The 16,759-nt window shown below is 25.2% G+C and overlaps 1 protein-coding gene across 10 annotated transcripts in view; it reads left to right on the forward strand.

Moving 5' to 3' along the window:
* The window catches only part of LOC129610003 (probable phospholipid-transporting ATPase IA), a 133,785-nt gene that overhangs the window by 20,102 nt on the left and 96,924 nt on the right, over positions 1-16,759 (forward strand). For 9 of the 10 annotated variants that reach the window (XM_055522301.1, XM_055522297.1, XM_055522303.1 and 6 more), the window contains exon 1: positions 12,676-13,835. The exons of the other annotated variant lie outside the window; for it this stretch is intronic. In XM_055522301.1, the coding sequence (XP_055378276.1) occupies positions 12,824-13,835 (1,012 nt within the window). In that variant the 5' untranslated portion in view covers positions 12,676-12,823. Of the gene's footprint in view, positions 1-12,675; positions 13,836-16,759 lie in introns of those variants that run through there. 10 annotated transcript variants of the gene reach the window in all.

The following is a 16,759-nucleotide window of genomic DNA, read 5'->3' on the forward strand; positions in this document are numbered from 1 at the left end:
GTAGTATAACAGAAAATTTTAATATGGTATTTTATTTAAATTCTATGATCTTAAGATAACTTTTTGCATATAAAATACAATTTTGAATTTGTGTTATACTAAAATGATTAAGTAAATACATTTATATGTATATATGTACATACATAATATATTCTTATATATGTATATATACATGTATACAATTTGTTCTCCACCATAATTGTCGCTAGTTCAACTATTTGATTCTTGAATGTTTTTAAAGACGTGCATAAAATTTTACTGTTCTTAAAATGATTTGAAATTTAAGTTTAAACATTTACCATACATACATATGTTAGTATAGAAGAGCTGATTTTAATAATTGAGAAGCTTTAAACCAGTGATTCCAATTTGAAATTAATTAAATAAGTATTAAGGGGGTCTAACAAAAATTCAAAAACACGACAAGGGGTCTACGAGGGAAAAACCCTTGGGAACCCCTGCTTTAAACTATTTTTAGTTAAAATGTACAGAAATGATTTATTTTAATAGTATACTTTTAATAGTATACTTTTTGAAGCTGACGGTGATGATGTTGCGACACATGCGCAGAGTTTAAACAAAAAAATTACTGAGCCGTACGGGTGGAAACATCTTTGTATATAATACGTGAACATCTTTGTGTATAGACACTCGTCGGAGTACGCCGAACAAAAATAATTTATTTACAAAAGTATAAAAGTTTTTTAATTTTTAATCTCTTTAACTATGCAAAAATGAAAAAAAGGAATAAAAAAGTGCAATAAAATCACAAAAATAATAATTCTTTTATTTCATTTGGTCAGCCCGCCAAAATAAATAACAAAAATAAAATAAAGGAAAGAAAAAAAAATTAATGTCAAACCAAAGCAAAAAATTAAAGAAAATAGAAACGAATTGATAGTATAGTTTTCCTCCTTCCTCCTACTGTTGGACCTTCTGTGGTATAGACTTTCTTGTTAAAAAAAAACTCATTCCAATTAATTCAACTGGGGTTTACATGATTCTTCATTCATGAGTAACGATTCATTTTTTAATTTATATTCCTTTTTCGTATGTATAAAACTATAGACGACGAAATTGAAGTATAACGTTGGCAGCACGAATAAAACTGTAAATGTTGGGATTAAGTTTTCGTCTCGATTTATTTGTCTTTTTATTTTCCCTCTATACTCTTTATTTGTATAACACAACAGGATATTTTTTTATGTTAAATTCAAAAGCCTATTATTGTCTTTTTTATTGTTGTATACTTTATTGTACATAGAAAAGACGATTCCTTTCAGTGTATAGTTTTTTCTTATACATGTACGAGTATAATGCATGTTCTTACGCATTTTTGCTTCAGGTTTAAATATTGATTCCATTATAACGGGGGAGCGTCATTCCCCGTTCTTTTAAAACTAGGGAGAAAGTCTATTATAATTTCTAGACATATCCTATTAAAATGGGAGCGTGGATTCAAATTCCACGGGAACCGCAATTAAAAATTCCACAGGACAGCCATTTCGAGCCATTGTTATTCATAATTTTTGTGAATTATGTGTTTTCGAAGTTGAGAGACAGCGGGGCCCTAATTTATGTTGATGATATGAAAATTTTTAAAAAGATTTCATTAGCTGATTCCCAAGTACTTCAGAATGACTTGAAAAACATTTATAAATGGTATTCCTTTCGTCTAAGAATGGAAAGATCCTGTAAAAGACGAGAAATTGTTACTTTTGCTTTCCATATTTTGAAATCGGAGCTCATTTTGAGTAAATTAACATTAACGCTAATGTGAGATGTATAAAAAATGTATGCATGAATATATGCATAATTGTTCATGCATTAATAAGTAGAAATAAAAAAATAATTTGTAATATGTATAATTACAGATCTTATTGTAAGTTTTCATTCTTAAAAAAATTCTTAGTATATACAATATTTTGTAAAATGTTTGAGGTAAACATGAACTAAATAAATAAATAAATATGAATGGGCTGGATATCCTTAACAACAACGGAGAACTAATGGTAGACATATGCGAAGAACACGGTATGATATTCGGCATCTTGCCGCATAAGACAATAAATAAATATTGCCATCCAGTCACACGCATGTGGTTACCAATGTGACTAAAATCGAAATAGACCGCATTTTTATGGGCGGAAAGTTGAGGAACTCGCTTCTTCACTGCAGGACGTGGAGGGGTGTCAACATACACAATGACTATGTGCTGATCACAGCAGACAAATAAAACCCAAGGCAAAAGAGGTCAGAATACATTCACAAGAACGGAAAATATTGAAACGCACAAACTGAACAATAGAGATATAAAGCGGAAATTTATATGAAACATAACAGAGGACAGAAGAAATATAAATGAAAACCATACACAAAACATTACGTATATAGCCAAGTGGATGTGGTCGTATTAGGCACAGTACGCTCAGAAAAGCAACGTGGATATCGGATGAGATGTGGGCAAAAAAAGAGGCCAGGTGTAAGCTTAAAAGGCAACTCCAACAAAATAACAACCAAGAAACTCTACACAATTCGGTTGTAAAGGAAATTAAAAAGCTAAAAGAGATAAGTGAAGATTTCATAACAAAATAGAGAGAAAAGCACGAACAGAGACATGAACAACATAAGCCGCATACATAAATGCATTAATGTCCTTACAAATAAAAGCATCAAAAGACGCGATCCAATTAAAAACAAGAAAGATAACCTGATTAAAAACACACAAGAACAATTTCCAAAATGGGTGGAGTATTTAGATTAATTTGAATTAGGCTAGGAAAGCCGTGAAAGAGAATCAGAAGATTAAAGCAATTATGAAATTGAAAGACAACAAGGCCTCAGTTTTGGTAGGAGTGCCGGCTGAACTGGGGCTAACTCTAGTCTGGCAACTAGACGTCTCGGGCCCATAATAGAGAAGATTTCGCAATAAAAAAAGATAACAAATGGAAACTAGGAATACTTATAAAACTGCTGAAGAAAAACAATCTTCAAGAATTTGCGAATCCAAGGGGTATAATTTGCTTTAACACATCAGGTGCTGACACTGACTGAGAAAATGAGTGGAATTAAACCGAAAATAGATCAATTACGTGGAGAAAAGCAGGCCGGATTCTGAAAGAAAGCTGTATACTCGTAGACCACTCGAAAAAAATTCCAAATTGTCCTAGAACAATATGATAACATCTGCCTCTGAGCTCATACATACATATGCCAATATGCAAAATAAAATATACTATCACTGGGCAGTTGCTTGGGTTAGTTAAAGTGGTATATGGAAGGACTATAATAAGCCATGACTGGCTGCTGGAAAAGACGAAAATGCTTTGCCCATATCACTCTTCGGCAATAAAAAAAATGCAAACTAAAATAAACATTCTAGAAAGAGATGTTGCGGGAGTTGACCTCAATATTAACACCAATAAAACTGAATGCCTAAGATTGAATATAATGAACAATACGCGCCTTAAACTAGGTGATGATTATATGCTTGAAGACGTGCCTTAATTCAACTACCGGATAAAAAACTTTATAAGTTTTAGATATAGAAATTTAGATTGAATATTTTATTTCATAGTTGCAGAACATTTTAACACTTTATTTTATATATTGTTATAAAGTATATGACAAACCCTTTATTTGTGTATGTATATTATCAAGTACATTTATAAATGTACAGTTAACAAGGTCAAGATGTAAAAGAAAACAGTTGTATTAAAAAAAATAAACATTCATATGTAAATCCGAATCAATGTCATCAGGAATTAAAGCATTTATGTAAAAATAATAAAGGCAGAGTAATTAAAAATTATAAAAAATTATATTTATGCATTTTATAATTATTGTAACAAATTTAGAACTTAATCCTCAATTATTTTGAACTTGAATCTTTTTTGAATTGATTCTATTTTTTTTCTAATATTTTATTTTTATATATGTACATATGTAGCTATTTCGTGTAAAAATGTAGCTTATATATTTATTTTAACTCACTTAAATTTTATAATTCAATTATAAATATTATTTAAATACATTCTGTATATTTATATGTATATATGCATAAATTCAAATCAGTATATTTTTGTAAAAAAAAATTAATTTTAATTATATTAGATTTTACTTTTAAAACCCCGTTTCAAACGAGAAAAGATAAAGTTGGCCATGTCAACTTTATGGTACCTGTACGAATTTTTGTGAAAAGTTATGTGAAAATTGACAGAAGAACTTACTTAATGCTAAAATTTTTTTCGAAATTTTACCGCTATTTTACACTGATCGGACTCATTTTTGAATAGTTTCTGAGATGCAAGCAAATTATGTTTGGAGTTGTATGGCAAGTACTTTCTTACACATGGTAAAAAGTACCAATGCTTTGTCAGACCCAAATTTAATAGGGTTGGTACCATAATTACTAAGCAATTCGTGTAAATTTGATTAGTTTTTCTCAATGCATTTTTGAGTTATCGCTGAGGCAGGTAAACAAATAGACGGACAAACATGGCTTAATTAAGTCAGAATTCGCTGATCAAATATACATATGTATGTATTTATATATGTCTATACCCCAGACGCCCTTGTTTTACCGTTATAAATGGGATAGTAAATTTTTAATACCCTTCGAACATTTATTCAAAATGTATACATACTTACATACACACATCCAAATACCTCTAAAACAAATTAACAAAACACAAAAATTAAAAATAAAGTCATTAAAAGAGGATGAAAACAACATTGAGCATAAAATACAAAACGCAAAGTATAAAAAAACACAAAAAAAAAAAGAAAAAAATATTATTCAGGATTTTTTTATTCAACTGTTAGGTATATCATCAAGTATTTATCCTTGCTGAATCTAACAGTAATAAATATGTATATGCATTATTATCTCAGTATTACATAAAACCTATACAATAATATTTCTCATTTAATAAACAAACAGGCAAGTATATTCTGTGCATACATATTATTCCTATTTCCTATGTATGTATATTCTTGTAAATTTTTTGTCAAAGTGTTAAATAACAAACGTGAAAACTGTATAAAATATAAAATGAACAGAGAAAAGAACAACAACAGAAGAACAACAAATCATTAAAAAAATATATTCTGTTAAAAATACCGTTATATTTGTACATTTTGAAAAAATACAAAATATAAAAAAATATTCTTTTTCATAATTTCTTTTCGTTCAATTATTCTTCAGTCGTTGTTTATCCTTTGGTCAAGGCAGTCGTGTTCAGTCGGATAGTAAAAGGAAACAAAGTAGGAAAAAGTACATAATGAAACACTTAAATAAAAAGAAAAAATATAAGAAAATGCAAAAAATAAAAATATACTCGTGTAACTAACTGTGAGAAAATTGTAATGAAGTAATTATCCTTAACAGTATTTATAATAATTTGCATTTATCACTAAAAAATAGAAAGAGATAACATTAAAAAAATATTCAAAAGGAATTATTTTCAATTTTCTAATTTTTTTTTGATATAATATGTGTTCCGATATGAATAGAAAATGTTGCCGTGATTTTGATTTTTTTTTTAATTTGAAATAAATATAATGTTTCAATTTAAACTTACCGTTATTATTGACGTTTTGGTCATCACTTCTGTCGTTAATATTGATATCGCAGTGATTGCCGTTATCGTCGCTGTAATAATTTTTGGCATAAAGTTGTATAATATCAATATTCCTTGGATATAAAGTTTTTAAATTTTTTATGTTTTATTGTTAAAATGAATTTAATCAAGTTCTTAAGTTAATTGAAATGATATTAAAAATAAAGAAAATTATAATAAATTAATTAAATGTTTATAATATCCTTGAAGAAAATAAAAAGTGTTACCGTTAAACAATTAAATATCAGAATTTTTTTTTAACTTATTATTGATTACTATTATAAATTAATATTACAATATAACGTGAAATTGTAATTAATTATTAATCAATATTGAATTAATAAATTGCTTAAAATCAAATTGATAAATTAATTAAAATATAATTTGAACGAAGAGAAAAATTTTAAATAAATTTAATAAATTAAATTTGTGGAGGATTTAGTCTACAATTGAACAAGAAAATATTTAAAGTTTTTAGAATATTTAATTAAGAGTTTCCTTTCAACTTTTACAAATATAAACCCATACAATTATAAATAATTAGATGCATTAGATGAACTTTGTATAAATTATTTAAATATTTTAATTGCTTTATAGATCTTGTTTCCTTATACAAAGTTCAAACGTCTTACATTCTTGTCTAAAATGTCTAACATACAATACATAATATGCATACATATGTATATACATTTGAAAATTTTATTCAAATACGTTGAAAATATTTTGAGTTTCACTGACAATTCAACAGTTGAACAATCAAAGCGATTTTCATTTTGATAGCTGTGCAGTGTTACACTATTGTTTTTGATATTCGTCAATTTTGTTGTTTTTCTTATATGTTTCGGTATGTATAGAGGAAAAAAGTACATTTTTTGATTTTGTTGCTCTTCTGTTCTTCTCCTCTATTGTGATATTTTTGATTTTTGATTTGCTTTTCTTTTGATTGAGATCGTTGTGGTTCATTGCTGCGTAAATTCATACAAAAAATTTGATAAATGAAATATGAAAAATAAAATTTAGATTTTTACTTATGTTTGTTTGTGTGAACAAATTAGGTCAAAAGTTGTTTCGTAAGGGTGGTTTATTTTTTAAGAAAGGTCATAATTTTTTTCTCGAATTTGTGCACCACAATCTGTTTTTCAATTCGAAATTTGTGGTTTCGATTTTGCCTTTGTTTTGTGGTTAATATTCATTAAACAATTGAAAAAAAAACTTTTGTTTGTAATTAATTATTTTATTATTAGATTTAAAATTATAAGATTTTCATTAATTGAATTTTTTTCGGTAAATAATCCAATTTTCAATTAGTTTTTTTGAAAAGTAAGGGTGAAGAGTGTTTTAATATAAACTTGAACTGGAAATAAAAATTGGTAAAAAATGGTTTAAATTTATAATAATTTGTTTTTGTATAAAATATTTTAAGGAAGAAAAAGAAGTTTGAAGGTTCCTAGAAAAACTAAAATTTAACTGTTAGTAGAGGTTCACTCTATACTATCTGAATTAAGAAAAGTTTGTGAGTTACTTTCTTACACATGGTAAAAAGTACACAATCAGCTCTTTAAAAAATTTAAAAATTTAAAAATTCATCGCGAATTGCGAAAATTTTTTTTTTTTCCTAAACAAACTCCAAGGAAACAACCTGCGAGAACTTTGACATAATTCTAAATCACCTCAAACTTTAAAGGAATTGAATCTAATACAGTCGCCATATTTTGTAAAAAAAAATATCAAATTTATGCGTTATACATATCCCCTTTAAATATGCAATAATGTAAATTAACATTTTATTTAGTGTTTATGTGTACAACTTTTAATTTTCATAATATATAAATAATATTTCCTATACATATAAAAAAATGATACAATTTAATTAGGTCAAATAAATAAATAAAAATGAAAAACTGAATTCAAAATAAAAAAAAAAAATTATTAAATACTGCATATGACATACTGAGCACATAATACAATGCATAATTATATGCATTATATTGATAAGTGGTATTTGATTGTTAATTTGAATGTTAAAACTTACAGAAAAGAATGTTTTTTACTCCGCGCTTTGTTAGTATAGTCATGTTAATGTGTGATCAAACTTGACTGAGTTTCTTTAATTTATCGAACGATTTGAATTATAAAAGTACTTTAACAAAAGTGATATCTTTGATAATTTGACAGAGTACGAGTATAACTATTTGACAATCTGTTTTGTCATTTGTGAAATAATTAATATTTTGTTTTACATATCATAAAATGCAATTTTTTTTAGTTTATCAAATTCCGCATTTAAAAACCTTAAAACTGTTACCTTAAAATGTGAAAAATGGATGCACTATTATAAATTAAATATAACATAACGGTTTACAAGAAAAATGTCTATAAATCTATGTTGTAATTTTCAACGTCACTTTTTTCTGTTAACAAATTAATTTTATAATAAGATTATTTTATTTTTTATAATATTTACAAGTTTATGCAAGCGAGAATGTAATAAACATACTTTACCACATAAATACTCGTAACGTAAGAAAAAAGTTTGGTAACAGTATTTTTAATTTAAATCGCTTTAAACTTAAATCAATATACATACGTATAAATCAATCAAAAAATTTATATTTTCAATGTGTATTGTATTTTTAAAAAACTGCATACTACTTGTAGCGAATAAGAGTTGCCTCATTTTATTTAATAATTTTTATTTAATGAATTAATTATTTTCAATTTTGCATATTTCTTAATAAAATAAAAGAGCTGAACCCAAATAAAAAACGTCATATGTCAATGTCATGTGAGTACACGGTAATACGTATTCTATGGACAAAAAGAAATTAAATGAAATATTTATATATTTTTCAATACATATAAATATTTATTAAATATTTGTGTCATTTTTTCTTTATTTGACTGTGTATTATTCATATAATTTGAGTATTATTCGAATATAATATTTTACTTAACATAATACCGCCATCTGTATGTAGAAATATTGCTTAGAAATCAAAATAAACGTGAATTATTTTTAATAAATTATTTTTAATAATTGATCGATTTGTATTCTGTTTCATTTATTTTATTTATTTTATATCTTTTAATCATATATGTGACAAATGTTTTATTTATGTACAAGCGCGTATACTTAAAATAGATCAGTAGTATTTAAACTGTAATGTTTTTCTTTATATATACTTATATCTTATACTTTTTCTTTATTTATATACTTATATGTTAAGCAGAAAAAGTAATACTCGAAAAAATAAGTTACTCAAAATAGAGTTTGATTGGGAAGATTACGTGAGTGCTCTAAAGGTTTTAGGAACGAAAGGGGTCAAAATAAGGTTGACAACCTGATCAAATTGGGTACAACGTTTCAGAAAGTGATTGCTCGAAGCATACAACATTGAGGCAATTGAAAATTATTTTAATGTACACAAGGAAAAGAAGTATTTTGGGGCACCATATAAATGTGCGAAAGTATCAAGGTGTTATGTGGTCGAGAAAATATATAGCCAGGTTGAGGGCGATAGTTCTACTAGTGTTAGCAAAACAATATTGCGGTCGATATACTTTACTTGAATCAGCACTTGTGAAATAAATTACCAAAACATTAAATATGAGCATTTGTTGGTATTTTTGAGTTGTTGGGATAATTAAGGTTGTACTTCGCCAGCGCTTGCGTATTATGAAAAAAAAAATTTTTTGGACAAGTTTCATTTTGAGAGTTTTGAAGATTTTTTGAAGAATTTTTTGAGCATCCAGATCAATTAATTAATAAATATAATCCTCTTTTCATAATTATTACACTTATACGTATACATAGTCGCTATAACTGCAAGAAAATAAAGTATGTGTTTTGCAAATTTCTTCTAAGAAATTAATTTTATTAATTTAATAACGCATTAAATTTTGACATATACTCGTAATAATTTTTATTTTTATATGCATGTACAATGTATACACGTATATGTACGCAACATGTACATAAATTAAGAAACACTGTAATTAAACTATGTACGAGTTTAAATTAATTTTATTAATTTAATAACGCATTAAATTTTGACATATACTCGTAATAATTTTTATTTTTATATGCATGTACAATGTATACACGTATATGTACGCAACATGTACATAAATTAAGAAACACTGTAATTAAACTATGTACGAGTATTTATAGACAGAATATCGTGTTTCAGTTCAGATTGTTGTTTTCTTTTATACATACGTATGTATTATACTGCCATGTAAGTATATATATATTCTTATAGAAATTCTTATTATGCATTATCGAATATTCTCTGCAATAACAACTTGTCCTGTATTACATTATATTTTATTACAGTTATGATAATAAAAAAAGTAAACGGTATATAAAATATGCAGTATATAACAATTTATAAATTATATGCTTTTTTAACAATTTTGTAAATAATTTTTCTTAATTAATATAAAACTAATTTAAAGTGCTTATTATTTTATATTAATTGTCTACAAAATAATATTATTGTATTTGTTTTCTGGTTCAAAATATTTTCACCTACTTCATTAAGTATATATATTGCCTTGCTCACCTTAAAATTAAGTTAAACATTAACAAAGTTAACAACTTAGAGAGATTATTTTACATATTCCAAAAAACTAACAATGTATTAATATAAAATTTTACACATATTCTAAAAATTTTAATGGAATGGCTGCACTGATTCAGTTAGATGCCATGTAATCTAAAAGCTGATGTTAAATAGTTGAAAAAATATTAAAGTTGCGTAAAATTTGGTAGTTATGTGGTCAATTTTAGCTCAAATATATACCCTTTCTTGTGGAAGATTTTGTTGAATGGTTTATCACGTTCAAGCAGCCGCAATGCAACTCTCAAAAACTAATTTTAATATTCCAAAAACAAATTTTTATGCGCAGACTGTCAAGGTGCAGGATATAATAAAGTCGGTGTAGACCGAGTTGTTGTTTTACTAGTTATATCATAATTATGTATGTATAACAACTATACTGAAATCAAAAACATCAAAAGAATTCAAAGACATTTGATCCCAAATATACATAATTTAAATTGCAGAAAAAATTTCAATTTTTGATTTTTTTTAAATCCTTTATCATTGCTACAGTCATCACTTTTCTTTGAGCAATTTTCACACATTTTATAAAAAAAAGATTTCTTGAATTCAGCATTTGTTTTAATTGAAAAACAAAGATATTTGTGTGGGATGTATAAAAAATTATACTGACTTTATATTTCAGAAATGTAAGACTAAAATGAGTTTTTTAGTATGTTTAAAAGTTCATGCTGTTATTAAATATGATTTTTGCTATATAGGGAAGAGAAGTTGATATTCGTGTTTTATATTTTACATTTTCTTTTGAAAGATTTATTTGCTTAACTTATTTAACTGTATGTTGAATAGCTTCTTTTGACATTAGTCGATGTTTGTGGAATAAATGTTAATGAACATATTTCTTCAACGTCTTTGGTAACAAATTTGATGCGCTACTCTAAACACAGTATAAAAGGTAACAACGCTATCTATTCCCTTTGATAAACGTTTTGTTCAAAAACACAAGAAATTTAACTGAAAGAGTTGAAGATGTAAAGTAATTGCACATCTGGCAAATCCTAACACTTTTGACAATTGTTTTTGTCTTCTTAGTCCTTTTCTCTTACACGGTTTAGTGGTTTTAGTATTTTTGATAAAAAAGAAGATTTGTTTTTTTCATAATTCACATAATTTTATTTCCAATAAATTAAGGAAAAAACAAAAAAAATAAAAAATAAATTATGTATGAAATTCTCCACAAAATCCAAAAAATATGCCAATAAAATTTATATTTTGTATTTATTATAATGACACTTTAACATAGGAAATTAAACTATAAAATAAGTAAAAAGAATAAGTTTTTTGTGTACATTATATGATTTAAAGATTCATTATTCGACAAAGCCAAAAAAATAATAATTATAATAACTAAAATAAAAATAGTAAAGGGACGAACAAATTTTAAAATAATAGTCGCGTTCATTTTTCAACACTATACAAAAGCTTGAAGAACCAAACAAAAAAAAATCGTGAAACTAGTTCAGTGTTTTTAATTTTTAAATTTTAAATAGTGTTAAGAAAACTAGAATTGTAGTGCCAACACAATTTCTATATAATTAATTGTATATATATATACAAATACATATACATATATACATATATATAAATTTATTTATTTCGAAAATTTTTCATATAATTAAGTGCAAAAATCTATTAACACTTTTTTTGATCTCGGATGTTTTATTTGACATTAACTATATAATATGTAAAAAAATAAAATCTTTATAGTATATAAAATTGTATACAAAAATTGTGTGCCCTCTCTTGTGCCTTAAAATCAAACAACCAAAGAATGTTATAATTATTATTATATAAAACAAAAAATAAATAACTTATTATAAAATATAATCAGTATTTGAAAATAAATTTTACAATATTGAAAAATTTAAATATTGCTAGAAAAATTAAATTACGAAAATAAATTAAAATTTTTATTTTTAGTATTAAAAATTATAAAAACATTCAACTACTCTTCTCTCTTTCTACAACTATTTCTCTTACTCTCTTTTCGAAATCCAATTTATTCTACTTAATAAATATTCTCTGATAATTATTGAACTCTCACTTAAACTTTAATTCAACTTTATCTTCAATTATTTATTTTGAATTTTACAATTAATAATAACGTGAAATTTAATATTAAAACAACCACAAATCAAGGATTGTTTTTTAATAAAAAATAAAAATGAATTATAGATGAATTCTAAATAATGAATTCTATATAATCACCATAATGATTTCTATAAAAATATTTAAGATTGTACCAAAAAAAAAAATACTCAGATTAAGTCTGTGCCTTAATTGCAATAGCTATATAGTATATGTTTATATAAAATATATTTCGAACCAATTCTCCGAAAAACAAAAATCTCTATAACATAAGATTAAATTAAAAAGAAAACTATAGAAATTAACATAAAGAAAGCAGAATTAATAACACCTTTAATTTAATATAACTGTATATAATTTCACCTTATAAAACAAAACCTTTCGATAATATAATTGTAAAATTAAAAACATATGCATATTTATTTTATGTATGTATAAAGGGAAGAAAGAAAAAAAAACGGATTTTTTTTTAATAAATGACGCAACGAAATGTCATCGAATCGGAATCGCAAACGTAACAGCTTAGAATTAAAAAACGTTAATGATGATACTTCTACATTAAAAGCTACATTTCGTCATTCATTACCACCATTTAATATAACAGATGATAGTGATGATGACGATGATGATGATAATAATGATGACATTAGCGGTCGTAATAAAAATATAAACAGTGATAACAATGATATTATTAATAAATTAAAATCAATTTCATCAACATCAAATGATAATATACCATCGTATAATAGTAATAAACGTTTACAACAATATCAAAAACAGTTGGCACCATTAAAAACATCTCAACAATTACAACCAAAATTACAAAAAAAATCCTCATCGGTTGGTACATATGGATCACAATTACAATTGCATTATAATTTTCAACAACAATCATCGCAACAACAACCGCAGCAAGAACAAAAAGTACCGCCATTAGCACAAACTGAAATACTATCAGACAATCAATTATTACAGCATACGCCAAGTGAACCAAATATTGAATCATTTCTAGCACGTAATGACCGTAGTATATTGCGTTTTGCTGATGATAGTACATCAAATTTAAATTCATTAACGACACCTGGTTCTGTAAATACAACAACATCATTTCCACCATTTTCACAACAAAATTTATATAATAATAATAATAATAATAATAATAATAGTAATAATGGTTATAATTTCAATTCATCATATGTAAATAATAACGATGATCGATTTTCAGTAAATACATGTGGTACTTCTGGTACATCTGGGCACGGTATTGGAGGGGGAAGTGGTTTTATTTACAGTGCAGGAGGTAGCGGTAGTGGTAATACGGTTGGTGGTAGTATAAGTGGAGGTCTTAATGATACATTAGATGGATACGGTAAACGTAAAGAATCGAAAGGATCAATTTTAAGTAGTTTAAGTGCAAAAAGCCGCAAAAGTATACTAGATATTAATCGTGGTATACGTTTAACAGCATCATTTATAAGAAAAAAAAGACAAGAATTTGAAGGTTGGTATATAAATATTTCTTATACTATAATACCAAAGAGCAAATTACTAAAAACTAGTAAATTGCATAATTGAAATATTGCTTTATTTTGTTCTATTAAAAAAAACGCAAAAGACAGTAAAATTTTATTCAAAATGATCTACTCGCAGTTTTCAATTTATTTTAATTTTGGTCACGATCAATCATAGTTGTAATTTCATAGTACTCAACACTTGAATAATGAATTAAATATTGAAAATCGTTAAATCACTTTTTTGTTTTTCATGTTTTTTCTTTATTACTAAATTTATTAATAAGGGATTATTACTAAATTTGTACTTACTTATTTTTTATTACTTTAGTACTAAATTGAAGTGAATTTTTCAAATTGAATTGAATTTTTTTTATTGTTTTTTAGTAATTTATTTATTAACTTCCCTTGTAAATTATAAGGTTATTGACTTTTAAACTTTATTTTTCATTTTATTATCTAATCAGAAACGATTGTTACAAACAAAAAAATACAAAGAAAAACAAAATGTAAACAAAACAAGAAACTTTATTTTTTTACTCTTTTCTTTCTCTTTCTTTTTTTTCCTTTTCTCTCTTTACTTATATCAAAGTTTCATATCCTTTTTTAATTCACTTTTTTTCTTTTTTATTTGTTTGTTAATTTAATTTATGATGTCTTTTTTGGCTCTCTTGTTAAAAATTCTCAAATAATATACAAACATATATTATGTATGTAATTATGTACTATAATGTCAAAACATAAGAAAACAAGCAAGAAAAAATAAAGTCTTGTAAAGGTGTGTTATTTTCTTATATCACTCTATTTTTCCATTTTTTTTTGAAGTGTAACATTATTTGATAATTGAATTGAATATCAATGTTGCTCATGTCTACAGTTATTTCTTTTGTTATGAGTCAGTATATTATTATCTTTTACTTATATAGAATATACTATAAAACTAATGTTTACTAGTGTATTATAGGAGTGGTTTGAGATAATAACAAAATTTTGGCATAAAATAATATCTAATGTTTAATGCTGAATTAAATGAAAAATCTAATGGGTTATGTCAAAAAAAAATGGAGTGGCCCGAGTATGGGAAAGGATATGTGTTTATGAACTTTGAACATGTTTTGCAAATATTTTGTTGAAAAAAACAAAAACAAAATGTAATTATAATTAATTTTCAATTCCATTTAAAAAGAAAATCTTCAATGAAAATGTTGATAATTTTTCCGAAATATGAAATCTTTTTTTTAGGTGTATGAAAAGAAAACTCCTTTTTTTTCGGAATAAAATACTTTTTTTTTCCTAATATATTTCCTGCGGTACATACGCACTTTATCGAATCTGATTTAGTTATAAATAAGACAACAAACAATAAAATTAAAATCTAATAAAATTGGAAATATTATACCTGACTTAACCTAATTTTTTTTTGTTATTATTAATAACAAACTAAAAGTTTTAATCCTTAAAACTGGTAAAATAATTAATTTAAAGAGCCAAGTAGCTGCGTTACCTTCATCCGTGTTCAATAGGCTGTCTTTCTTTGATGTGTATATCTGCATGCTTTTATGAACTTCTTTCCTATGTTTTCCTTTCACCTCTTTTAATACCTTCAAATTATCTTCTATAATTATGTCATCCGTTTATAAATGTTTTGTGCAACTATTGAATCGAAAGTCGTGTTAATTCCTACTCTCCCTGCACGTTTTACCTGACTTAAATGTTTCTTAAGTCTTGGTGTAATAATTCTCTTCGCGGACACATTTGCATTTCAATTCATTTATCTATAATAAGAAAATAATTCGGCAAATTTTCAATAAAGCTTTTTATTAATTAAGCATATAATCAACAAAATATGACAATTCGTATTTTGGTTTGCTGGTAAAATGAAATTTTTTTTTTTAAACTTTTTCCTTATTTTGAAATATTCATATACATATACGCAAACACATATACATTGTATTATTATTAACTACGTTCAGTATATAAAGTATATAATTTAAATAAATATTGAATTCTTTTAGATAAATAAGTACGAAGCATTTTAAGGGTAATGAATGAAAAAGAGCTGTATGCTTACATTTTCAGCTATAACTCAAGCAGTTAAACAAAATCAACTCATATAACATTTGTACTTATATACATATTATACTGAATTACGGGTTGGATACAGGTCTTTTTAAATTTGTGTTACTTTAAAATTTAGTCAAATTCCAAATTTGCCTAATTGAATTTAGTTTTAATTCACTATTTTTTTTTATTTTGCAAAATCAATTAAATATGTGACGAGTGTAATAAAAAAGACAGAGTAGGCACGAAACATCCAGTTGAAAAATAAAATTGAATTTAGAATTTTGTTTGGTAAAACATTAATTACAATTTTTTAAAAAATTTAGTTCTTGTTTTAATTTATGTAATTCAATTTTGCGTACGTAACGATTACATTCGAATAATTTTTCGAAAAGAAATTTAGGTTATTTATAGATTGAAAATACATACTCTAAAACGTAAATCCTATTTTTTTATCTACATTTTTTTTTTGGTTTTTTCATAGTGTGGCTTTTTCCTTCGATAGAAAAAGTAAATTAAATTTTGAAAAATATCGATATTGCTACTCCAAACTGTTTCTTTTATTTTTAATTTTGTTTTTCTCCTCATTTGGTTGAAAATTGAATAAAAAAGATTTTTTTTTTACCTGTTTTCCTTTTGCATTTTTTATTTTAATTTTTAGTTTTTTTTTAAAGTTAATAAAGTTGGTTACTGACCATTATTTGTAAATATATATGTTCATAGAGTTTATTTTCATTTTATTCAGTGCTTTTTTTACATTTTTGAAAAATTCGTGGAACATTTTTAAAAAATTTTTAATACGAGGGTCACTATTTATATTTCGGGTCCTGGCAATACTAGTGCTGCCAGGTGC

The sequence above is a fragment of the Condylostylus longicornis genome, unplaced genomic scaffold (assembly GCF_029603195.1).
Source record: "Condylostylus longicornis isolate FDR11 unplaced genomic scaffold, ASM2960319v2 ptg000042l, whole genome shotgun sequence".
NCBI classification, from domain to species: Eukaryota; Metazoa; Arthropoda; class Insecta; order Diptera; family Dolichopodidae; genus Condylostylus; species Condylostylus longicornis.